This window comes from Oncorhynchus tshawytscha, linkage group LG07, assembly GCF_018296145.1.
Source record: "Oncorhynchus tshawytscha isolate Ot180627B linkage group LG07, Otsh_v2.0, whole genome shotgun sequence".
NCBI lineage: Eukaryota > Metazoa > Chordata > Actinopteri > Salmoniformes > Salmonidae > Oncorhynchus > Oncorhynchus tshawytscha.
In genome coordinates this window covers 37,771,787-37,799,120 of record NC_056435.1, presented here as the reverse complement: position 1 = coordinate 37,799,120, position 27,334 = coordinate 37,771,787, and the positions used below count along the sequence as shown (strand labels likewise).

The window sequence follows — 27,334 nt, the reverse complement described above, 5'->3', positions numbered from 1 at the left end:
GCAATGCCGTCAGGGGTACGCCGACATTTTCAAACAGTCCATTTAGATTTTCCAACAGGGCTAAACATTTGGGTGAGGTTTTTTTCTCGCTTGAGTAGCCTCATTTCACTGCCAAAAATAAAATTAAACCATCTAGTGTTCAGAGAAATAACACCACAATGTCAAATACAGGTAGCCTAGTCAAATAATTAACATCCAATCACATTAACCGTTACTCTCTTGCGGGAATTCCACTAACGGTCCGTATTTAGCCAAACGTAGCTGCTGCTCATTCCGTTTGCTCAAAAAATGATAAATGGTTAAAAAAAGTAAGGCCCGTGTCCATAGAGACACATACCAGCTCTACTGGTAGTACTCCTATTACGAGCAGTACTGCTACTATGAGCAGTACTGCTACTACAAGCACCTGTCGACGACACAAGTTGCTCTGCTTCCACGAGCACATCCAATGCTATCATCAGTAATTCAACATTTGTTGTTAGCCCAGCTAGCATGGACACTGACAGTTGTGAATCTGATGTAGCCGAAGAGCTACTGCCCCCTTACCCGGGAAAGCACCGAACTGACCGGGACGTTGGACCAACGAAGAGGCGCAAATATGATGAAAACTACATTGATTTGGGGTTCACTTATATTGGGAGTAGTGCATTTCCTCAGCCACAGTGTGTTATATGTGCAAAAGTACTATCTCACAAACCTTCACTCTTGCGCAGACATTTAGAAACATAACATGCCAATTTGAAAAATAAGCAACAGGAGTTTTTTGAGCAAGAATTAAGATGACTTTCAAGTAGTAAGACATGTATAAAAGCAACAGATACCATTAATAAGAAGGAGCTAGAAGCGTCTTATATGGTGAGCTACCGAGTGGCTAGGACAGGCAAACCTGATCTGAATCTAGGATTACAGGGACTCTCCGCATCTATATTCAATGTGCAGGACAGAATTGAGGTTCTGATTAAGAAGTTGGAGCTCTTCTGTCTGCATTAACAAGGACAACACACAGGTCTTTCCATCGCTGTATGATATTTTGTGTGCAAATTAACTCAAGTTTACGGACAATGTCAAATGTGATCTAGCGAAGCACCTGAGTGAGTTGGGTGCGCAATTACTCAGGTACTTTCCCAAAACGGATGACACTAACAACTGGATTCGTTATCCCTTTCATGCCCTGCCTCCAGTCCAATTACCGATATCTGAACAAGAAAGTCTCATCAAAATTGCAACAAGCGGCTCTGTGAAAATTGTATTTAATCAGAAGCTACTGACAGATTTCTGGATTGGGCTGTGCTCAGAGTATTCTGCCTTGGCAAATCGTGCTGTTAAGACACTGATGCCATTTGCAGCCACCTACCTATGGGAGACTAGATTCTCGGCCCTCACTAGCATTAAAACTAAATACAGGCACAGACTGTGTGTGGATAATGATTTAAGTCTGAGACTCTCCAATACAACCCAACATTGCAGATTATATGTATCCTTTCAAGCACACCCATCTCATTAACCTTTGGTGAGTTATTCACATTTTTCGATGAACAAATAAGGTTTTATAAATAAGATGTCTAAATAAAGAGCAAAATGATTGATTATTATATTATTATTTGTGCCCTGGTCCTATAAGAGCTCTTTGTCACTTCCCACGAGCCGGGTTGTGACAAACGCACTCATTCTTATGTTTAATAAATGTATCGTATATTGTGTGGCAGGCTTACAATGATGTCCAAAAACAATATTTGAGAGTGCGCTGACCCTGGGGCTAGATGGGGTACACAGCTGGAGGTTGAATGTTTGAAGGGGTATGGGACTATAAAACGTTTGGGAACCACTGTGTTAGGGGACTCATTTCAGCGTGGCTGTGTGTGTTTCACTGTATTAATAATTGTATTTGTCACTCATCAACACCAACTTGAGCTTTTTGATCCCACAGGTCTTGGAGCAGAAGAGATTACAGTACATGAGATTTTGAGTGACGAGAAACTCAAGGCAGAAAACAACTATGTCCAGGTGAGGCCAGAATGACTAGTTACTCAGAAGCGAGCAGAGCTTTGCATGGCTTGGTATAATAACCATACTGCCACCCTACAGAGCTGTATAGACTGGAACAGGGATGTCCTGAAGAGGGAGCTGGGTCTAGACGACGATGACATCATTGACCTGCCCATCCTTTTCCATGTGATGGAGAACAGGGCAGTGGCCTACTACCCAGACATGGTGAGAATACATTGGTTCTACACTAGAACGCCTCATGCTGACCCCTAACCCAGACCCAAAGTACTTCTTACTTACTTTTGGGACCTATTATTCTTACAGAATGGCAAACCTCTCAAAAATGCTGCCAAATCAGCTTTGTAGTTATTTTGATGATTTTCTACATGTGATTAAGGAGTATGTTCAAGTCATCTACTACCCAAGAGGCAGTTCCTAAATGAGGCGTATGTCTCTACCTCCAGGTAAACATGATTGTGTTGGGAAAGAACCTGGGCATCCCTAAGCCATTTGGGCCCAAGGTGGATGGCCGCTGTGCCCTGGAGGCAGAGATGACCTCCCTCATGGGGGGCCTGGGACTCAGCTGCACATACATTGATGACTTTGCCTCCTACCACAAACTGCTGGGAGAGGTTCACTGTGGCTCCAACGTCCGCAGGGAACCGTTCTCCTTCAAGTGGTGGAACCTGGAGATGTGACGGATTTGGGGGGAAGGAACGGTTGTAGTTAGAAAGAGGGAATCATGCTTGAAATGAACAGCAGTAACAATCACCAGCAGCAGTTGCCTTCAAACAACCACAGTAGTCCTCCAATGGTATTACACCTTTGTCTTTATTAAACATATTTGGCTTAATTTACAAAAGGGTGAAGAGCAATATTTACAAACAAGACTTTGGAACTTGAACAAGGGCTTAAGCGGACTGTCAACGAGAAGAGCAATACAATCACCTGAATCAAGCACATTGCAAATTAGATCTGTTGTTTGAATTGGCTGGGGGCTCAATCCAAATGTCTTGCATGTACAAACAGGACCACAGAGAAATGTGCAAATATAATCTGGAGCCACCGGAGGGTGTAATCCAACTACTGGTATTCAAGCATTTCACAAAGACCAGTGAGACCTTTGTGATAAAGTCTTTTTTAAATATATTTTGAGTTTGTGTGCAATACACACTGACTCCAAAGGCTCTGTTAACATGATGAAACTTAATCATCTTTCCAATGACTTTCCAATTAATAGTGTTTCATCGTAATCTTCAGAATGGTGTTTTTATGATTAAATGCAAGACTAACTGTATTTTGGTGTAGTGTTACTTAGACAGGGATCCTTAAGATTCAACTGAAAGATTTAAAAAAGATTGTATGAAAACCGAATGTACTAATGTCACAACAGAGAAAGCACAACTAAATTCCACATCGGCTCTTCATTGCATTGAAATAAAAAGTAATGAAAACCATGCCTTCATATCAGTTATTTTCATCACATACAGAGGGAAAATGTTTAGATGTTTCACGAGACCCAGGTTCCATTCATAGAGAGTAGATATGTACAAATTCATAGACATCTGTTTAGTTTTACATTCAAACCAGTTGGTGATAGATTCCAGTTGGCAAAGTCCACCATTGGATAGATTCCTTATATGAAGGGGGTTACCCTCCTACAAAGCAGCTTAACACAATCATCAAAAAGGCAACTTCAAGACTTGTCACAGTGTAATTCTTTTTAGAAATAAGTCCGATTTTCAAACTATCAGCAATCTGAAAACGTAGTGCCGGTTTCCACATCTACACAATGTAGCCCCATCTTTCTCAATCAAAACCTATATGAAACTGAAAGTGATTGTATATCTGCATTGTGCACTGAATTTGGAGAAGTTGACTGGTTTGGAGTAACACATCACAGGAACAGTCCAGGGACAACACCTATTTCGAGCATGGTACCAGTTGACTGGGGGTTGCAAGCAGATTTACACCATGCACAGTTGTATACACATCCAAACACATACTTTATTCCAAACCACAAGCTTGATTTAAAGAAAAGCTGAAGACTATAGTCACTGGACAGTAGCTTGACTTTGGAGGCTGTCTGCTTTGGTTAGGTCACCTTGGTGGAATGTCTGTGCGGTATTATCTACAGTATGGAACAGGGATGAAGACTGATGACTCATTTAGTTTGGACACTGGACCTTATCCAGTAATTCAATACTTCATGGTTTTTGCTCAGCTTAAATGGCATGAAATAGGATGAGCATAATTGTTGAGTCAGTAAAAGATTTTCCATTTTCCAACATCAACTGTGATTGTACAGTTTGTCAGGGGAATTAGTGAAATTGAAACCGGCAGCAGCATGATGACAAAAGTACCTTCTATTAAAAACATGTAACATTTACTAAAAGTTTCTAGTCAACACCCACCATTACACTCATAATTGAAACACAAGGATTGATGTGACAAAAAAGGGTCCAGGACACCAAGAGTAACACATGTACAGTATCATGGTGGAATGTGAGGTTTATGGGTGCAATAATGTAATTTCTTCCCACAATGGCAACAGGACAACACCCTTATATCCTCCTCATGCATTCCTCCTTAGCCTAACAGAATGTCCTGTTGTACCTCACACATGGTCAACGGCTCTCCTGCAAAACCAATCTATTGAACGAATAAGATCCACCCATGCTTCGACCTTCAAAACAATCAACAATGCCATTGAGAAGACAAGGGAGTGTATACAATGAGAAACCACATGAACAGATGCAGGCTAAGCGAGCCAACAGACGACAGCCAGAGGCGATGCTGTGTGAGTGGCATTCCTTTTGGGTGGGGTGCGGGACACTCCTCTCCTTCACCCCTCTAGGCATGCTGGGAGTCAGCCACATGGAGTTGGAATGAGGGAGGGCTGTAAGTGCATGTCCATGGACCTGGCTGTACAGACTAGACCAGCCTACACCAGGTCTGCCTGTCCCAGCAACTAGCTCTGATCCTCCTCTGCGTCTGTGGTGGAAAACACGTGTGCTTGCTTCATCTCCTGCAGGGGGTGCCTCTTATGGGAATGCTGTGAAAGGAGAGAGAGACTGGGGTCAGACCCTATCTGGTCATCACACATAACCAATCCAAAAACAGACATGGGTAACACATGGTTAGTTACATCTACTGACTTGGAAAACTCCAGGTACCTGCTAATGGACACCCATGTAGTGATCAATGGGGAGAGGCTAACAATTCTGGACACACAGACAGACACAGAAAGAGAATGACAAGGTTAACAAAGACCACAATTACTGAACAACAATGAAGGGTAAGTTTATACATTTCTAAGCCCATTTATTAACACCAATATATACCGGTATGTCAGTGGAGGCTGCTGAGGGGAGGACGGCTCATAATAATGGCCTGAAAGGACTGAATGGAATGGCATCAAACCATGTGTTTGGGTTTGATACCATTTCACTTTTTCCAGTCCAGCCATTACCACAAACCCAATTAAGGTGCCACCAACCTCCTGTGCTGTATGTTAGCAGAATGAAATCTGTATTTGATTGTATTCCATTGTACACATCTAGTACAGTGAACGAGCGTAGATGTTACAGTGGATCTGATTATTAAAATAGTATAACCAATCTTACCGATGATGACTTATCCTGTGACCTCTCTGTCTTGTCTCGGCTCTCTGCCCTTTTGAGCTCTACCCTTTTGCCCCCCTCAGTCTGATGGGGCAGTGCAGGTGCTGTCAGGGAGGGGCAGACGATGGGCCATCATGACAAACTAAACTTTTGAAGCCTTATGGCAGTATTGAAAACACTATTAAAAAGCTCACCTGGAGAGCTGACCTGGCTGGTTGCACTAGTATTGCTCATACTATCCTCTACCCAGGAGACATACCCAAAGGAGTCCTTCTTGTGTGGTGTTCCAGAAGAGCATAGACTCTCCTGCAACAAACAAAAACACAAGAGCAAATGTCAGTCAGGATCTTTTTCGAGTGTGTGTCACAATTATATAGACATGAACCTCTATGTTACGGTGTGTTGTATGTTAGTGAGTGAGGGTGGGTGGGAAAACAGTGGCACCTACCAGTCCAGTGTTGTATTCCTCGATGCACACATTATCGTGTTCCTCCACCACACTGGCAAAGCTGCTAGCATTGGATGAGGAGCGGGACAGGTCCTGGGCCTCAGGGATGTATGGAGCCCTGCAACAGATGGCGGAACTACACACCTGGGTCACTCTGGGGTGACAGGTAGCCTACCGGTTAAGCACGTTGGGCCAGTAACTGAAAAGTCGCTGGTTTAAATCCACGAGCCGACAAGGTAAAAAAAATCTGCCGATGTGCCCTTGACCAAAGCACTTAACCCAAATTGTTCCTGAATAAGAGTCTGCTTAAATGACTAAAATGTAAATGACCACTCTCATACACATTGCAAAAAGTACAAACTAAACAAGCCAAAAAATCTTATATTGAGTGATAATTCACTTTTTTCCCTTTTCTAGTTGTTTCTTATCAAGCTAAATTATCTATCGTCATTGTCATATAATCTTTTTTTTTAAACCTAAAACAGGCTAAATACAAATAAATTATATTATTTCAAGATATTTGACCTTAATCATCATATGAAGGTAAATTATCTTGAAAAATATCTTGAAATATTATCAATTATTTTTTGCAGTGCACACACACACACACATTCTTCAGCCTGGGTTCAAACTGAGCCCTTTTGAGTGCTGTCTATTCACCTGGTCCTTGTGGTGGGCATCTCTGGTGAGCTCTGATTGGATGAGTTCTCTGATTTGGGGTCCTGGGAGATGTGTCCACTGTCTGGGGTCCTCTGTGTGCTGGGGGACACTTCCCGACTGAGGGAGATAGAGAGAGAGAGCAGAGTGTGCAGTCACAGCAGCAAGATTTGTGACATGTTGCAACAAGAAAAGGGCAACCAGTGAAGATCAAACACCATTGTAAATACAACCATATTTATGTGTATTTATTTTCCCATTTGTACTTGAACCATTTGCACATCGTTACAACACTGTGCATATACACTGCTCAAAAAAATAAAGGGAACACTAAAATAACACATCCTAGATCTGAATGAATGAAATATTCTTATTAAATACTTTTTTCTTTACATAGTTGAATTTGCTGACAACAAAATCACACAAAAATTATCAATGGAAATCAAATTTATCAACCCATGGAGGTCTGGATTTGGAGTTACACTCAAAATTAAAGTGGAAAACCACACTACAGGCTGATCCAAATTTGATGTAATGTCCTTAAAACAAGTCAAAATGAGGCTCAGTAGTGTGTGTGGCCTCCACGTGCCTGTATGACCTCCCTACAATGCCTGGGCATGCTCCTGATGAGGTGGTGGATGGTCTCCTGAGGGATCTCCTTCCAGACCTGGACTAAAGCATCCGCCAACTCCTGGACAGTCTGTGGTGCAACGTGGCGTTGGTGGATGGGAGCGAGACATGATGTCCCAGATGTGCTCAATTGGATTCAGGTCTGGGGAACGGGCGGGCCAGTCCATAGCATCAATGCCTTCCTCTTGCAGGAACTGCTGACACACTCCAGCTGACACACTCCACACATGAGGTCTAGCATTGTCTTGCATTAGGAGGAACCCAGGGCCAACCGCACCAGTATATGGTCTCACAAGGGGTCTGACGATCTCATCTCGGTACCTAATGGCAGTCAGGCTACCTCTGGCGAGCACATGGAGGGCTGTGCGGCCCCCCAAAGAAATGCCACCCCACACCATGACTGACCCACCGCCAAACCGGTCATGCTGGAGGATGTTGCAGGCAGCAGAACGTTCTCCACGGCGTCTCCAGACTGTCACGTCTGTCACGTGCTCAGTGTGAACCTGCTTTCATCTGTGAAGAGCACAGGGCACCAGTGGCGAATTTGCCAATCTTGGTGTTCTCTGGAGTCTGTTTCTGACCATTTGAGCAGACACATGCACATTTGTGGCCTGCTGGAGGTCATTTTGCAGGGCTCTGGCAGTGCTCCTCCTGCTCCTCCTTGCACAAAGGCGAAGATAGCGGTCCTGCTGCTGGGTTGTTGCCCTCCTACGGCCTCCTCCACGTCTCCTGATGTACTGGCCTGTCTCCTGGTAGCGCCTCCATGCTCTGGACACTATGCTGACAGACACAGCAAACCTTCTTGCCACAGCTCGCATTGATGTGCCATCCTGGATGAGCTGCACTCCCTGAGCCACTTGTGTGGGTTGTAGACTCCGTCTCATGCTACCACTAGAGTGAAAGCACCGCCAGCATTCAAAAGTGACCAAAACATCAGCCAGGAAGTATAGGAACTGAGAAGTGGTCTGGTCACCACCTGCAGAACCACTCCTTTATTGGGGGTGTCTTGCTAATTGCCTATAATTTCCACCTGTTGTCTATTCCATTTGCACAACAGCATGTGAAATTTATTGTCAATCAGTGTTGCTTCCTAAGTGGACAGTTTGATTTCACAGAAGTGTGATTGACTTGGAGTTACATTGTGTTGTTTAAGTGTTCCCTTTATTTTTTTGAGCAGTGTATATACATACTACGACACTTGACATGTCTTTATTCTTTTGGAATGTCTGTGAGTGTAATGTTTACTGTTCATTTTAATTGTTTATTCCACTTTTGTTTACTATCTACTTCACTTGCTAAGGCAATGTTAACATATGTTTCCCAAACACCAACATGTCTCTCCAGTGACCTCACATATCTTCAGAGCTGCCAACTCTCACACATTGGCCGTGAGACACAGGCACCTGACCCTCACGCTCTCACGACACACCTTAAATGTCACTTATTAAAAACTAACTGCTTTTATTTTTCTATTTAGTCCATTAGCGCGTTTACTTTTCAACTGTGCTCCAAATCGTTTTGAAATCAAACCATCTGCTCCTGCGATTCACAGCACTCTGAAAAGTGGCACATTAAAGCATGTCAGGATTGGATGCATGTTTTACAGAAATGCCTCTCAGATTAGGGTGGCGCTGAATGGAGAGAGGACGTTCTCCGCTGATTTTATATTTGTCTTATTTTAACCCAAAACAGGCTAAATACAAATAAATTATATTATTTCAAGATATTTTACCTGTAAAAAGAGTAGCATGGTAGCACTGTTTTATGTAAAATGTTGTGAACAAAATTAGGTTGCTGTTACTTCCGTCCATAAATCTATTGCAGAATGCAGCCTTTTGACAGCATGTACTAAAATCGATGTAATCCACACTTGCAACAAAAATGCAGCAGACCTACGTTATGTTTTAGCAGGGAAGTTTGGTAGGGTGACCTGATTCGTAACTGTGAAAATAACTTTGTCAAACAGGTTGTGATCCCAAAAGTGTACATTTGATTCTAGAGTGGGGAGAAAATGGATTAATAATTTGGTTAGGGTGTAGGGGCAGATTCATGTCACCTCAGTACTGCACGGTCATTGTTTGTTTCTTGGTTTGTTTTAAATTTCACTAAAAATATAGATGTGGAACTCCAATCACGCTGCGCCTTGGTCCGTCTCTCCACACGAACGTGACAGAGATTGTAATCTATGATTTGGTTACCTTCTGACATCAACCATTAATATAACACAATTGCTGTGCAGAGTCTTGGTGTAGTGGTAACACTCCCTGGCACATGTTGCATATAACTTTCTAGCTGAGAACAGGGATCAATCCAACCTTCCCACTGGTTCTAGCATTTGCCTGTCACCTATTTCATTTCATTACTATCTGAATGAAGTGCCAAACCACCTAAAAAATATCTTCCCCCCCCCAAAAAAAATATTAGCATACTTTAAAATTGATCCCCCCAAAATCTCAAAGTAACAAAGTTGTCGAATATTGAGTGTTCATTTAATGTTCAAAGCATCCTGAATACACCTGACCTGTGGTTTTTATTTTGTTATTTTCCACTCTGGTCATAAACCTAAGCCTTGTCAAAATACATAGATTTGCAGGAAATTAGCTTTAAAACAGAACAATTTTCCCAGTCCCCCTTCTAGGGCCAGGGGGCAATGAAATTCACATAACAAATCTCACTCCAAGATTTATTCAAAAGTTGGCAGCCCTGTATCTTTGAATGCCTCATGTCTCTCTTTACCCGTTGTCTCCCATCTCTTGAGGCATAAAACCGTGCCAATTCGCAGGACAAAACCACTAGTTTGTAACCGTCATACCATTGGCAAAAAAAACACTAGGCAATCTGATGTTGTGGGAGGTACTTTAGACAGAAACAAAAGTAAGGAGGTTGTTGAGGAGGATAGGTAGGCGTAAAATGCGAATGTTTTGCAACCTAAACGTTGCATGTTTGAATCATCTCAGGGACAACTTTAGCATCTTAGCTAATTATAAAATGTAGCTAAACACAACCATAGCATTTTGCAACTACTTGTTAGCTAACCCTACCCTAACATGAACCTAACCTTAACCTATCCCTACCTCTAATCTACCGTTAGCCACTAATGCTAACGCAACTGAGACACTTCTGTAAAATGCAACCACGTAACAACTGACAGCCATTTATAGTGACTTGTGGTATTGGCCCACACTTCTGATATGTTTAATTTCTCCACCTCTTTCTATCCATTTTCTCTGACACTCCAATTTTCCTCTTTTATCTCCAGGTAGCCCAAGCCCTCCTCTCACCTCCTCTCCTGCACCTCCTGGATGTTCTCGATCCCGATGGCACTGCTCCGTCGGGTGCCAAAAGGCCCAGACTTCTTCCTGGTGGGGCTCTTCCCAGGAATGATCAGAGACTGGGGAGTAGTGGATAGGTTAGTCAGCCACAGTACTATATTACTCTAGCATGACTTATAGTAAAACATGGAGGCTGTAGTACACTGTCTGAGATATTACTTGGCCTGTTTTACAGCCAGTGAAAACGTGAATTCCATTCAAATATGAGTGAAAGGCATTTGTTAAATGTCATTGAGAGTCTGCACAATGACTCAAATGCCTTCAGTATATGATACTTGCTATCTACAACACATGATAAACGTTATGGGGGGACTAAAATGAAGTGACAGCAGCATGTTGGTGAAAGACAATTTGAGATAGTCCATCACTTCATCATGAGTGAAAGAGAGGAATTGATACACGGAGTAAGGTAATAAACCAGTAAGTATTCTCACAAACCTTTACATTTTTGTGATGGATATTCTTCATAAACTCTTTATTACCTCAATTATAGCTTTAATATAACCCAGTGGTTTTACCCCACACTTGAGATGTTGAAAATGATTGCTTCATAAATGAAACTAAAAATATTGGTTGAGGCAGAAAGCAACAGTAATTGAGTTATGCAAAGAGACAGATAACCAGACAAATAAGCAAAGAAAACAGCAGAGAAACAGCGAATTAGAAGTGAGAATTATACATGAACCTCTTCTATTGTTCCTATCCCTATGGCACTGCCGCGACGTCCATGATACCTACTGGGACTTTTCCCTGGGACAAGTAATGACTGAATCACACAGGGCAGTAGAAAGCAGAAAAAGAGAAAGAGGGATAAATAGAAAGAGATTGAGAGTTGCAGAGAAACGAAGTCACCATGAGATTTCATGCAGCATGTAGCATTGGAACAGCAAGTTGCAAATTAGAACATGAGCTCACAGTATACCATAGGACAGAGAAGACAGGTGACATATTGAACACACATTGGAAGGCCATTCATATTGAAAGCTCGACTAGAGTCCGAGACCACAGAGGGGCATAACGTACTGTATTTTGTAGAGCTGGGATGATAAACCAAAAGGTATCGACACCGACCATACCGACAGCTTATCGTGGACATTTTGTAGATATTGTTCACTACGATAAGTAGCCTTAACTAGAGAAGTGTGATGTTTAAAATCAAATCAGTTTGCTAATATGGCCGATCGTTAATGGAACAACATTCAAAGTACTAGTTTTAAGGGAAACATTGTGGTGCACAATGCTATAAACGTATCCTTCAATTTCTCGTTATCGTGATCCTTTAGTCAATTTATCGTGATTGTGGCTTTTAAAAATAAAATATGACAGATAGAGAGATACAGAAGGGTCTGTCACAATCCAAAAAGTTAGTATGTGAAAGGGCAGATTTATTTTGGCGAACTAATTGAAAAACGGCAGCTGTTTCTTTGGATTGCCAGTCAGAGTATTCTGCAACAGTGTGTGTCACAAAGTGGAAATAGGTGGGTGCATTCATACAGGAGACTGTGTACTAACTTCTCGACTGGCCACCAGGCACAGCTCCATACAGGATAGGCTTCATGCAGCGACAATGCTAGGCTGCATAAAGAGGCTACAGCAGCACATGCAACACTCATGCCAGCAAGGTAACAAGGGAGGGACTCTGGGTAGTCAGACAGCTCAACTCATCTCTTCTCAACTGGCTCTCAGGTTGTCAGAGAAAGCAAATCTGGATTCAAAATGTTATGAGAGTCTGAGTCAAAAGCCCACTAAGTCTGTAAAAGGGCAGAAAGGGATCATTCACATAAGAAAAACTTTTAAAAAGGTGCACTAGCGCCTATTTTTATGCCTCAACAGATCTGGGAACTGGGTTTCTGGTTTATGAAAATAAATATGGTTTGAGATTAAGCATGACTGTATAACATTATCATGATATGAAAATGACAATCATTACTGTTGAATTAACCGTGGTTAATTTAAAAAGGCCATGGAAAAAGTCATGGAAAATGGCAAAATGTAGAGGTGACGGATATGAGGTTTAAAGTGGGGGGCACATATATGAAACAGTGTGTTAAATAAAGGGGTTTGAGCACAGGTAGGATAGACAAGGATGGGAGGAATAAGGCGTTTGCTACAGACAGTCTAGGCCAATCCCACAGGGCTGAGAGGATAGGGTATGAATGTATTGAGTGTTGTTAGGGGAGGGTCAGTGTTTACTACAGGGGAGTCAGTATTTAGGCCCACGTGGGCCTCTGGTAAAACCAAAAGGGTTACTTACTATCCCTGGGGTTTTGGGGGTCTCGGTAAAGCTGCCGCTGAGACTAGTGGAGACAGTGTGTGGCTTCTTGTTACTGAGGCCCATGGCATCCATAGACTGGCTTCTGCTGCGGATCACCCGCTACAGAGTACAGAGAGAGACGAGGAGACACGGTCGGTAAGTGTGTATGGACCCTAACCCTCGCCTTAACAACACTAACCCTGATTCTAATGATAACCAGTGATGGAGATCATGCAGGACCGTATTTGAACACTTGGGGGCAGTGTAGATAAGTGAGAGGGAAAGAGAGGCCAAAAGAGAGAAGATGTCTATTAGTGTAAGACAGTTCCAGTGCTTCACACTGACAGGAAAGTGTAAAATAAGTCTGAGGTCTGAGAGTGGGTGTTCAGAGGAGAGTGATATACTCCTTCAATGTCTTGCAGGTGCTCAGTAGACTCATCCATGAATGATGTGGGGTGGCAGGTAGCCTAGTGGTTAAAGCCTTGGGCCAGTAACAGAAAGGTTGCTAGATCGAATCCCTGAGCTGACAAGGTAAAAATCTGTCGTTCTGCCCCTGAACAAGGCAGTTAACACACTGTTCCTAGGCTGTCATTGTAGAATTTGTTCTTAACTGACTTGCCTAGTTAAATAAAATGTGCGGTGCTGGATAGATAGATAGATAGAGACAGACAGGACAGAGCCAGAGAAGAAAAGAGCATAGTGGCACATGGGTTGCCATGTGAGCAGCGTCATCGGCTCACTAATGAGAGTCCATTACAGTGTTCTTCAGAGACACATAATCACAGCTCCTCCACTGTCATGGCACACTGTCCTGCCCACACTCCACGCTCAGCCACCCTAATGGTCATTGATGAAGGACATAGAGTCAGATTGCAGGATGCACATTGACAGGGATGCTCCCAACTCCCTGATCCCCGCCTGGTCACATGACACTAAAAGTGGGATGTGATACGGTAACAGCTAATTATGGAATCTTCAACAGCACCAGGGCACTGCCAGAGAGCACTTTCTTTTCTGTGCATTATTTTTCATGTTTGAATACCCAGAATCCCTTCCAGGAAATAATATTCAACCTCTCTCATGCATGTCATGTGCCCGATGCTTGCACCTCATATAGTGGAGGGTTACCTTAAAGGACTCAAAGAAGCCCCCCTCCACCCCCATTCTCCAGTTTGTCTTCGTCCCCTCCCAGGCCCATCATGGACTGGCTGTTGATGTGTAGCTCCTCATACAGTGTCTCCAACAGGGCCGACCGTGTGCGCTCCTGACAACAACACACATTACGCCAGTCAGAACTATAGAAATCAATCGTATGTAAAAACTTGTGCACTTGTTCAACACACAAATACACACAAATACACACACACAGACACACACACACACACGTAATGAGTATGTGAACCGACACGATCCAGTCATTCATCATCACATAAAGCATCTACAAACACACAAACAGACGTCATAGTAAAGTGGTGCAGCGAGAGCCGCGTGACTCCGCCCCCACACTGCACAGCATGTCGTGGCATGCTCATGCTCTCACCTCCAGCTTGGCAAACTTCTCAGCCTTGTAACAGGCGTACTCCGCATTTATCAGCTTAGTGAACAGGAACTCATGGAACTCATGTCCCTAGAGAGGAAGGGGAGGAGGAAGGGCTACATGAATATGTTGTCCCTCTCATGGGCTCACCTAGTTTATGCATTACTTAGATTCATGACTTCTCACCTTTTTAAAGATGGCCGGGTCCGGTAGAGCGGGTCCAAAGAAAGGCACATCGTCTCTCGCTGTCACAGACACCTGGAGGGGAAGAAGAGCGGTGAAATGTATCCAAATGACAACAGCCCATTATGCTACCACTAAATCACATAACACTGGCTAGCTCCTAAAAACCTTTATGAGGAAGATAATGGGCAGTCAGTTACTGATTGATTTCTAGTAAGGCATATGTAGGTTGCCTTGGGCCGAGTCTCTATGTATTGAAATAGCAGGCTTGAGCAGGGTTATAGACTGTGAGGAGTGTCCCTATAGGCTTATAGTACCTTGTACGTGACGGTGTCTGAGCAGGCATTCTCCACCTGCACCACCACATAGGCATGCAGGAAGTTGGAGGCTATCATGTCTGGCACAAAGGGCGTGTTCTCCTCCTGAAACAAGATGGCCACGATGTCGTTGCCTATGTGCCTTTTCCTCTGCAGCTGCAAACACAACAGCACAAACAACAGTGTCACCATTATGGACATAAACTTTACCACTGCATTAAGATCAGTCAGGAACACCTTGATGCATTAAACAGGTAAAAACTCCACTAAATGCATAGTACAGAAACAATTTGTGCTTACTAATTGTAAGTATGAAACATCTCTCTAAAAGCAGTTTTCAAGTAACAATTGCAGTCATGTGATACTTATTGAAAGGCATAGGGCAGCCTATAGCCCATTCAGTGAGTGGAGACTAAAAGGGACAGCCCAGTGAGCAATGTCTGGTGTCCATGGACTTTGAAAAGACCTTGACTGGCCTTGATTTCAATGTCCACAGATGTCCCTTCAAATCTGAACCGGACCAAATTTGAACAAATCATAGATGTCTAGGTTTCAGAAGTTTGGACAGTCAGTACACCACAGTACAGTACAGTACAGCACAGCAGAGTACGATTACTAACATTTCGGTTATTTTAAACAACTAATTGATCGACGTTGGATGAATTATTTGAATTCCATTTCGTTCAGTTTTTTTCTATGAGCTCAATGCGCGCATTGCGTATAGAGGTAAATTAGATCAAGCTCGAACTGTGCCATGTAGTACGGAGTTGTAGATTCCAACAGGCACATATTCTAGATAGTCTGTTGCGGAAAATGTGGTAATTAACTTCAATGACCATAATCCATTGCACGCCTACTTGTCCGGTCTGTATGTTTATTTTAAGCCTGCTACGTTAGTGTGGGGCAGACATGGAGAGGGAGAGAAGAGACAGAAGAATGTGTGATGGAGAGGGATAGAGAGCAGTTGCTTCACAAGGTATCTCTACCTGAAAATACATGATCTAAATTATTAATAGCGGGTTCTTAGCAGTCATAAAAGTATGCCTTATTTACTTCGAAGAACAACTAAAATAGTGATTTTGTCAGACAGCATAGGCAGCAGCTCTATAGAGAGATGATGATGATTTGGAATGAAATAATATATTCATCAAATAAAATAAATGTAATCTAAACAACAATTGAAAATTTTTATTAAAGTATTGTGAGTAAATGATGCTTAATAAGTGATAAGCAGTAATGGGCAGTCACTACCATCATGGGACTTTTATTAATTGTTTTATTCTGTGTTGTTACAGTATTCAACCCACATAATGCATAGTACATTTAATGTTAAAACAACATTTGCAAAACCAAAATTGAAAACTGTGATAAATATCAAAAACTGAACCGACCTTAAAAAGTATTCATCTCTCAGCACTACTGTCCCTTACTGTACTGTTCTCTAATGTACTATACTCTACTGAATGAAACTCTACTGTACTGTTCTCTAATGTACTATACTCTACTGAACGAAACTGTACTGTACTGTTCTCTAATGTACTATACTCTACTGAACTAAACTCTACTGTACTGTTCTCTAATGTACTATACTCTACTGAACGAAACTCTACTGTACTGTTCTCTAATGTACTATACTCTACTGAATGAAACTCTACTGTACTGTTCTCTAATGTACTATACTCTACTGAACGAAACTCTACTGTACTGTTCTCTAATGTACTATACTCTACTGAACTAAACTCTACTGTACTGTTCTCTAATGTACTATACTCTACTGAACGAAACTCTACTGTACTGTTCTCTAATGTACTATACTCTACTGAATTAAACTCTACTGTACTGTTCTCTAATGTACTATACTCTACTGAATTAAACTCTACTGTACTGTACCCCTCTGTATTGAACTAATCTCTACTGTGTTCTGCTGTACTGTACTGTGCGGTACTGTGCTGTACAAACTTGTGACACATTTTATTTGTCACATGCGCCAATTACCACAGAAATTAAAATCAACGTAAAATCCTTTAGAGACAATTCATTATCTAAAACAGTGCCTATCCACAAAGCGTTGTGTGAAAATTCTTACTTACAAGCCCTTAACAAACAATGCAGTTCAAGAAATAGAGTTAAGAAAATATTTACTAAATAAACTAAAGTAAAAAATATTTGATTAATTGTTCAGCAGTCTTTTGTTGATTCATTGTTCAGCAGCCTTATGGCTTGGCGGTAGAAGCTGTTAAGGAGCATTTTGAACCTAGACTTGGCGCTCCGGTACCACTTGCCGTACGGTAGCAGAGAGAACAGTCTAGGACTTGGGTCACTAGGGTGACTGGAATCTTTGACAATTTTTTGGGCCTCTTTTCAACCTCATTTTGGTCACTGGGAGATCATATTTCCCTGCACTGTGATTATAGGCCTCTACAGCTTAGCACTTGCTCTCTAACATGTGTTGACTCACTGATCAGTCACCAGTTTGACATGTTATTCTGCACACCCCTGTGAACATTGGGGAGATATTCATGACACCTGTTGATTAATGACATTCACTGCAGAGCTAAGCTCTGCCATAAAATAGCACAGAGCATATTGATTGTATGCATAAAACAGTAAGGCAAATATTTATTTTTAGGGCTTTAGCTGCTGAATTGCTTTATAGTCCTGTGTTTTGACACTGTGTTTTACACATGAGAACAATCAACCATCTGTTTCAAGCTCTAAAGAAATAAGGACGATGTTGTTGTTATTATCATAGAGGCTATATATCTATTCAATAATCACACGCACACACACACAGGGGCCAGATGGTACCAGAACAGCTACTATGCATGAGGGCAGATGGACAACAAGGGAGTGAGCGCTGTCATGTATGAAATGTATGAAACACAGACACTCAATAATGATCTCAACACAGGCTCAACGCCAAGTAAACCTCCACTTTGGACTGCTAGTTGTTTTCCTTCCTCTTCCTCTCAACACATTGTGTCTGTTCATCTTTGCCTGTATCTCTTTGGTGTCACACTGAATCCCTGCTCGTCTTTGCCTACAAGGCTATCTTCTGTGTGCCCACATGGCTCAGCTCTGTTACTCATTCGTCTGCTGAGAATATGGACTCTCCTTGGGAATATTCTCCCAGGGGGGCAGGTGAGGTAGCTAAAATCACTCAAAACAGCAGGATAAAGCATTAAGCCACCAGACTGTCATCAAATTGGAAACTACATGTTGCTCATGCCTAGCTACTCCACACCCATCTTCACGGAAGTTACAACTTGTCATGAAAAATAACCCTTTCAGGTCAAAGCAGACAGGGTCACTGAGGACACCAACAGGAGAAAAGAATAACAGTAAAAAAGCATAATAATTCATGGTGGCTAGTCCCTCGGTCAAAAAATATTTTCCACTGATTTTACAAACCGGTACTTATTACCCAGTTATGTTACTCAATAGAAATTAAGTAGATATAATCTACAGTCAATCTACAACTACTGACAGACATAATGACAGACAGGATAGGGCCTATGAGTTGACTGAGACAGTTACCTGCTGGGTGTCTCCTTCTGTGTATGGCAGCTTGGTGGACACATGGAACATGATCTCCTTGTTGTGAAAGTTAGTGTAGACTGACTCTGTTCCTGTCTGGCCATGGGTGACGTCCAGTCCCCCTCTGAACCTGCAGAGCCAGAGTGTGAACCAGACTGTTACAGCAGCAGCACAGGTAGTCTCAGTCTTTGTGCAACCAGACAGCCCATCCACACCACTCTGTCTCATCCATCATGCAGTGAATGCGAAGGGCATTTATTCCCTTCCACTTAATCATAATGTCAGTATCACTAAGAATATTATATTGCTCTAAATTGAGAGAATAAGAGCAGAACTACAGTAATAAACATAGATGTATTATTTCCAGGGCTGAAAGACTGCAGTGTCATCACCCAGGGAGTCATGTCAAAGTAAATTGTAATCAATAAGAGACATGACCAGTCTATCGTCTGCCATGCCAATGCCTTGCAAGCCCACTCTTACCCTTTAAAGTCATGGAGCTCAATCTTGTCGCCCAGAAACTCCAAGAACTCCACAAAAGCAGGACTCTCGTCGCTGTTCCCAAAGAGCTCCTCCTCAGTGGTCTGCAGGGAGAAATACAAGGCCATGAAGAGGAAGTAAGACATCTGAACTCAACAGTTCCACAGGAGGAAGCACAGAAAGTCCTCTTAGTTTGGGGAGGGAGAAGCTCAGACACCTATAGTCTATTAAAGGTGGCCAAGCTGCCATGCAATGATGAGTAGCACAGTCATAATAATACTCCAAATTCAGGAACCCATCAACTGTTATAAATACAGTATATATGACTTTATATGATTTTACTACCACAGGGTATATACCACTCACCTGGCCAAACTTCTGATAAATGACTCCAAACTTGAAGTTGTTGCTGATGACATGCTCATCAAAGGTGACAATGAGCCTTGAGGCCTGGAAAATGATAGTACATTTAGCAGAGTCAAGGTGAAGGTGACTACCTCTTAGAAAAAAGAGTTCCCTCTGTGGAAATTGTTTCACATGGAAGCAAAAAGAGTTCTACCTGGAACCAAAAGGGTTCTACCTAGTACCAAAAAGGGTTCTACAAAGGGGTTCTCCTATGGGGACAACCGAAGAACCCTTTTAGCTTCTAGATACTGTAGCACCTTTTCTTTTTCTAATAGTGTAGCATCAATGTAGAGCAGTGATGGGGGGACAATAAATAGATGAGAAATACAACATTAATAAATGCTCCTTGCTGGACCAAAATATCAAATCAAATCAAATCAAATTTTATTTGTCACATACACATGGTTAGCAGATGTTAATGCGAGTGTAGCGAAATGCTTGTGCTTCTAGTTCCGACAATGCAGTAATAACGAACAAGTAATCTAACTAACAATTCCAAAAAACTACTGTCTTATACACAGTGTAAGGGGATAAAGAGAAATATTAGTGTATAATAAAAAAGCAATAAAATAGTTTGCTACTCCATTGAACATTTCATGATGAATACAGAGCCTACCTTTGGGTAGAGGACTGGGTAAAATCTGTCCACGTTTACCTCTTCAAACACCAGCTGCAAAATAAAAATGTACTTTCAACTTTTCCTCCGGCCATTGCAACTTTATACAATATCTTTTGTTTCAACTCCACATCTAAGAAGTCCCTTTCCAACCATTGTCCACAACATGCCCTCTGGGCTCTGTCATCCTACCTTGGCCATCTGGACCACATTGGGGAACTCAGTCAGGCAGGAGATAGGAATCACATCATGGTGGGTTTTTAATTTGGTCCTAAAAGACAAAATGTTAGAACAGTCACATAGATATTCACCATTCTGTTTCTATAGAGGGGATTATATTTGTTTTCCATGTAAAGAACCTTCAACACTTTGGTGCCATTTCAAATCTGTTTCCTTCCCATTTTGTTGACATCCCTGCTGATGCAAATGTGATGCAGAACTATTGTAGAGAATCTTCCCTTGAATGCTGTGGAGACACAATGGTGATTTGCATAGCCTGCCTTGCCACAGCCAACTATGAGCAACACAAACTGTTCAGACCAGTACTGTACAAAACTATTCAGGTGGTTAGTAAATTATTCTTGAAAATATCATTATTTTGCCATAAAAACATTTACTTGAATATAATTAGTAATTTACTCTACGTCATTTGTTCAACCAACCTAAAAAAAAAAAAGATTTCAACATAAGATAAACGCATAATATAAATAACTATTTGTGTGTAAAAACAACTACAAGGGAAATTGTGTTTAACTTACTCAATTTTCATAATATTTCCTTTCATCTTAGGAATTGTAAGTTCTTCTAACAACTTGCCATGTGGCTCTGTTTTCAGAGGATTGTGGGTCATTTTGTTTTGTTCAAATTTACGATACTTTTACACAATGTTGTATGCATGTTTGAAGAATGAAAAGCACATTTCTATATTAGTATCAAACAATTGTATATGCTTTGAGGTATAATGGATCATGATGAACGGATATCAAAACCGTTGGGGAAATTGACAATCAATGATGAGACCACCCATTCTCACAATTAGTAATATCATGCGAGCCACTTTTGACAGAGGAAACTACATCAAGCTACAATGAGTTCAGCTTTACCTCCAATTAGTGTAAGTGGAATGAGCACTGTGCTCAACATTTCCTGGATACAAATGTAAAGTGATTAAATATGTAAAGCCATGTTTAACACTAAGACACGATCAATAAAAGTAACTCATCAGAAATATTAAGTAGATCCAATGTACAATATCAGTTCGAGATTTGATAAAATTACGTTGATTTTCGCCATTTTCTTATGCTGGACTTAATATATTAGTGTTTGTGAAACACCACCACCTGCAAACTGAGCACACTAACTAACACAACTACTCTCAGCCATACACCACCTGCAAACTGAGCACACTAACACAACTACTCTCAGCCATACACCACCTGCAAACCGAGCACACTAACTAACACAACTACTCTCAGCCATACACCACCTGCAAACCGAGCACACTAACTAACAACTACTCTCAGCCATACACCACCTGCAAACCGAGCACACTAACTAACACAACTACTCTCAGCCATACACCACCTGCAAACTCAGGCCACATTGGAACAGAGAGCCTTGTCTCAATATTTTCTGTCTTCATGGGTCATTTCTCAGTATAGGTCTTGAGCCAACTCAGTGAATGTTGGTATTTGACGTAACTGAGGTGGTGACTGTACCAGAAGCATGGAAACTGCCCAGCTGATTATTATACAGCAGGTGGGCCACCCGCTCGCCAGCTTCTTTCTTACATCAAGTGGGAGGAGGATAAACAGCCGCTACTGCTGGAGTCCTCTCTCTAGGGTCGTAAAATTCATTCACAGCTTTTATGGAGCGTTGAGTGCTGCCTCCCGCCTTGCTACTTTATCATTAGTGTTATAACGGGGAGGAGTTGAGAATTTCAGTGGCCTGTGTTTAAGGCTAGAGTGCTAACCCTGAGCTAAATTAACCTCTCTCTGACCACATAGTGGACCTCGATATGGATGGAAATGTGGACAGGACTGCTTAGAGGCTGAAGCAGACCGATGCCCTCTCCTCTACTCTGGGTCAGGTGTTATTGAGCACTACATGGTGGTCAAGAGCCTGCAGTCCATTATTGACTATACTGTCCTGGAACAGTATTTGAACTGCACACTAGGTGAAGAGAGCCTGAGAGGAGGCCACAAAGGGAGAGAGATACACAGAGAGAGAGATACAGAGAGAGAGAGAGAGAGAGAGAGAGAGGGAGGAAAAGAGCGGCAAATGGGGAGAGAAATAAAGAGAGTGCTGGAGACAGAAGAGAATGGGGGAGAACGGCAGTGGGCAATAGAGAAAAGAAACAGGAGAGGAGGTAATGTGTAGAGAGTGAGGTGGCAGGGGAGAGATAAAGATAATTGGTACCTTAGCAGCAAGCGGAGGTGCTCCTGGTCCCCGATGACGTCATACTTCATGGAGAAGACCAGGTGGCCCAGGGCAGTGTCCATGGAGTAGTAGTTAAAGTGTTCCTATAGAGACATTACCAGGAGATCCCCTCAGATTACAACTCATCCATGCCTCAGGCACTTGTTCATTAATTCTCTGACTGGCCTAGTCCCCCTCAGCTCCACTGCTCAAACAGACAGAAGCTCCTCCAGCTAACCTAACAGTGGTAAATACAGAAAATACTTTCATTTGTTAGAAACACAGTCTCCCCCCAGGAAAATGAATGGATGTAGGCTCACCCTGTGATGTAAGCAACCTGAGGGAATCTGAGCTAGCAAAAAACAATACTTCCTTCTATTCCCATTTCAGTTTCAATCTATTCCAATTTCAGCTGGAATGAATACTCCAGAAAAACACGGGTAGCAGAATACTGCCTATAAGACTATCATCACCTTGCCCATGAACTGTTTCCTGTAGATCTTGGCAATGCTGTTGGTCTCCAGCTTGATGTGGGAGGAAGCACATGGCTGCTGCTCAGGCCCAGGTGTGGCACTGGATTTGTGATTGGTCCCCTCGATCCAGTAGCCTCCAAACTGAGGCAGCAGGATAAGGGGGAAGGGGCTCCTACGGCCCAGGACCTGATATCAACCATGATGACACAGGTTAATGGTTACATGAAAATAAACACCATACATGGAATTCAATTCAACAGCAGATAAACGGTTACCACACTGTGGGTTCACACAGAATGTTTATGACGTATCACAAAGCTCTATATGCGAGACAGATTTCAGTTTCAGATTGTTTGTACCTCGTGAACGCTGGGGTAAGGGATATAGTCCTCCTCTGTCTGCAGAGAAAATCACATGTCATACTTATGAACAACATTGTTCTATTTCCCATCATAGTGCCCTCATAATTGCAGCATGTGACTTATGTGTTCAAAGCACAATCAATCAATATACAAATGCTCAATCTACAATGCCCATTACTTAAATGAAAGGAACCTACATTACATCAGAGACTGAAACCACTTTAACTCTGAGTGGGCAACCCAACTAAAACAACACCATTTTTAGAGTGGCCAACACAATAAACTTAACAATGTATTTACATCTGAATTATCCCCTATTGTGACACTCAGGGCCTTTATTTTTTTAAATTTATTTAACAAGGCAAGTCAGTTAAGAACCCATTCTTATTTTCAATGACAGCCTAGGAACAGTGGGTTAACTGCCTGTTCAGGGGCAGAACGACAGATTTGTACCTTGTCAGCTCAGGGGTTTGAACTTGCAACCTTCCGGTTACTAGTCCAACGTTCTAACCACTAGGCTACCCTGCCGCCTTGGTGATCATCCCTTTGTTTGGATACAGACTGTCAACCCGCTGAGGATATGCTACAAAGTCTACCGTTCCTAGACTCACTTTGAGGGGTGGAGGGAGGATGCATCTCTGCTCGTCCATTCTACTGCCCTGTGGAGGGAGATAGAGGCATGCCAGGGGACAGGTGATATACACAGTACACACACACACACTCACACATCTGCACAAAATATTAGACTTCTTACTCCAATTTCACTCAAAAAAAATGTAATATTCAAGTTCATAATGTATCAAATATTCCTCTATAACGAGCCTTGGCATTACAGGTACAAAGGAAGAGAGACATGAGAAGCTTTCAGATGAAGGGCAATACATTGTTTCAACACATCAACTAGACATACGTAGCATCACGAGGAAGCAAAGGCAGAGAGAATTCAAATGTAAGTGGAAGAGAAAAGAGAGGTGTGTAGCAACTGAAGCAGAGGAGTGACAGTGTGAAAGACAGGGGACAACAGTTAAGGTGTCATCAACAGCCAGATCCCAGACTACACAGACCAGGGGTCTATTCACAGTACCCATGTTCAGAACGTGTTTGGGGCATCGAACAGTACTATATAGAGCAGTGGTGGCATGCAACACTTTTCCGTCGCAGCTTGCTCAAGCGAACAGCAAGATGAGCTTTAAAAGACAAATCAAGCAGCACCTCACAGCAAACTACCTTAACTTCCCGCATTTTCTGTATATAGTTGGTTTTGGATTTGCATAATATGTATGATATGTAATTGTTTATGTTCTATTATCTTTTCATATTTTTCTTTTATAGTGTATTATTTTTTATGTTTTTATGTTTGTGGACCCCAGGAAGAATACAGTAGCTTGGGCGTATGCAACAGCTAATGGAGATACATATAAACACACAGCATTGAGATAATCAGAGTGAGTAAAGTAACTGAAACAGAAGCAGTTAAAAGGCCCAGTGCTTCACACAAGAAGCTAATTGGTCACTGTTCCAACAGGGACAGTTTATAGCTTAGAATGAGTTTTGCTACACATAGAGATAGAGATATTGATAGGCTCTCAAAGGATGATAGCTCTTTGAGCTGATAACGTAGATAAAGAGGGAATATTCCAATACAAAGACCCAGTATGCAGTATAGTAGTAGCACTCATAATTCATCAAACCATCTAAGATCTGTGTCACGTATATACTCTACTACGCTGTGCTCATCAAATGAATAAGAATATGAGCTGGTTTTGTCTCCTAAACCCTAACAGTGTTACACAACAAATAAATCACAAATGTTGGAAACAGGAAACAGGACGAAGACACTTTCCATCTCGGCCTCTCAGAGCACAGAGGAGAAACTACAAAGAAGACAATGCAGTGAGGATAGTATACAGCAGAGCTCTCAGACCACTTTACTGTACCTGCATCCTCTCGATCATTGCAAATAGGTCCGAGGTCTGAGGGAGAGACAAATCGAAGAGGGAGAGTGGTTTACTGACTGGTAAAATATGCTGGCTCTGCAGTGTTCTTCACATGAGATTTCTCTTGTGTTCATCCCAACCCATTTGTGGATATGGAGCTGGGAGTTCTGTTGATCCAAGTCCTATTTTATTTACAACCGGCCTCTGACTCCTCCATGGCATCAATGTGCTGCACTTCTTTCCCAGGCCTGTCACACCACCCCAGCACAACACCAGCCCAACTGAGACACCATTCAGTATTCACTGAATTGCTCCTCCACACTGGAAAACAATCTCCTGGAAACACATATATATTCCTCTGAAGGAGTGCAGCCCAGTGCCTCTAAAGGCGGTGGAGGAATATTAAGGCTGCAAACAGCCACTAACCACCTCAGCTGACTTCCTGGCACTGTGTGTTAACTCTGGACTCTCAAGGTGTGTTGATGAGTGACCGTAATACACTTAGCCCATTAGATCAACATGGAATGGGGAGAGTAGATATGTCAGCAAATGAAAACAAATAAGATACCTGGCTTTACAAACTGGTTCTAATATTACCCTCCGTCTGCCAGCCCTGTTCATTTCTAATCAATAGAAGTCTACTGTACAACTCCTGCAAGAAGTGAGGCAGAGATCCATCAGATTCATACTCCTCTAACCAAAAATCAACACCAATGCTGTAACCTCTTTACAAACTCCATTCACTATCAGCTCCCATTAACTGCAGGATCCATTCTATCCCAGATAAGAGACATTCATATAGAGTAAGATAAGTAATACCCACAGCCAGGCAGTTGTTCTCCACAGAACCTGCTACCCTGATGCTGGGCAGCTCCACCCTGACCACAACGCATCGGCTAGGGGAGTTACCAATGAAACACTTTGTGAGCTACATAGCCAATGATGAGCGTCACATAGCCAATGATAGCCCAGATTGTTGTGCAGAGAGGCCCTCTCTGTACCATGTAACAAACGTGGAATGAGGTGTCAAGCTGATGTTTCCACATGACAACATACATTTACTATGGTCACACCAGGACTTACTAAAAGGGTGCATACACACACTACTCACATACACACATACTGACCAACATTGGCTTGTCTCAATAAAGCCATGGGTGCAACCCATTGTTCCCTGTGTGAACAAACAGTGTCATATGATACGCTGGCAGATCCTACTGCCGCCTTGAAAACAAACATAAGTGCAAACCAACATGGACCAAATTGCCAGTATGTATCGGAACCCAAAACTAAGATATTACTGTTTTTCATACACAAATATTCGCCTCAAAATCTGTGACTGTAAAATAATAACCTAGCCTGCACGTGCAGGATGACTGAACTATCTGCCAGACAAAAACAGACCATTGAGAGGTGCTGACATGATAATGAGTAACAGTGATGGGACTGGAAACTGCACTAAAGACCAACCCTGACCTAATGGCCTCCTATACTAGACTCTCAATTGTCTCTGTGGCTACTGTAAACTGTCCTATCAAAACCAAGCAAACCAAATGAGTTGATCACACATCTGTCATGTTCAACCAATCTCTGTGCACATGAGAAATCAACAAATTAATATGAATGATAAGACACAGCTGTGCCTTCAAGTGAGAACAGCTGTTCTGACTGCTACAGAGTAATGTCGATCAGATATACATTTAGAGTAACACTACACTGAAAGATATCTAAGATCACACTGATCTGCACTACAGTATCACTCAGTCTCTTACTCATTTACAACAGTAAGAATAAATACTTACATCGCTGTGTCGTCTCCTCTGACCCCGTGTAATAACCGCAGGACTGAGGAACACATGGCCACTCTTAGTCATCCTGAAGTCAGTCATAACTTCAAAACTCAGACTCCAAAAAAGAGTGTACTGGTATATTTGTCTCTCTGTGTGTGTAGTGACCAGATGGTCAGAGGCCTGACTACTACTGTCACTTTACACTCTGCATCTAAAAACACTACAGGAACTGCTGCTGTGTCTCATGTCTAAATAGCTCTGCATGCCCATTAGAATGCATGGGTGTGTCTGTGGGTATAGATCTGTATGTACTATATTTGTGTGAGCATGTGCCTGACTGTAAAGATCC

General features: G+C 42.2%; 2 protein-coding genes across 3 annotated transcripts in view; one reads left to right on the top strand and one right to left on the bottom strand.

Moving 5' to 3' along the window:
- Positions 1-3,440, top strand: part of LOC112254457 (protein-arginine deiminase type-2) — a 17,554-nt gene extending 14,114 nt beyond the window's left edge. For both annotated transcript variants that reach the window (XM_024427070.2, XM_024427069.1), the window contains exons 14-16: positions 1,928-2,004; positions 2,086-2,211; positions 2,451-3,440. In XM_024427070.2, the coding sequence (XP_024282838.1) occupies positions 1,928-2,004; positions 2,086-2,211; positions 2,451-2,684 (437 nt within the window). In that variant the 3' untranslated portion in view covers positions 2,685-3,440. The remainder of the gene's footprint in view (positions 1-1,927; positions 2,005-2,085; positions 2,212-2,450) is intronic.
- Positions 2,799-27,334, bottom strand: LOC112254455 (rap1 GTPase-activating protein 1). Its single transcript, XM_024427063.2, is given in 23 exon segments — positions 2,799-5,041; positions 5,613-5,713; positions 5,804-5,915; positions 6,058-6,193; positions 6,718-6,834; positions 10,626-10,735; positions 12,931-13,050; positions 14,059-14,083; positions 14,085-14,194; positions 14,471-14,557; positions 14,654-14,725; positions 14,968-15,123; positions 18,505-18,634; positions 18,988-19,088; positions 19,351-19,434; positions 20,006-20,059; positions 20,198-20,276; positions 22,424-22,527; positions 22,897-23,082; positions 23,256-23,294; positions 23,870-23,917; positions 25,196-25,231; positions 26,998-27,334. Coding segments are annotated over 23 exon segments (2,178 nt in total). The 5' UTR covers positions 27,085-27,334; the 3' UTR covers positions 2,799-4,957.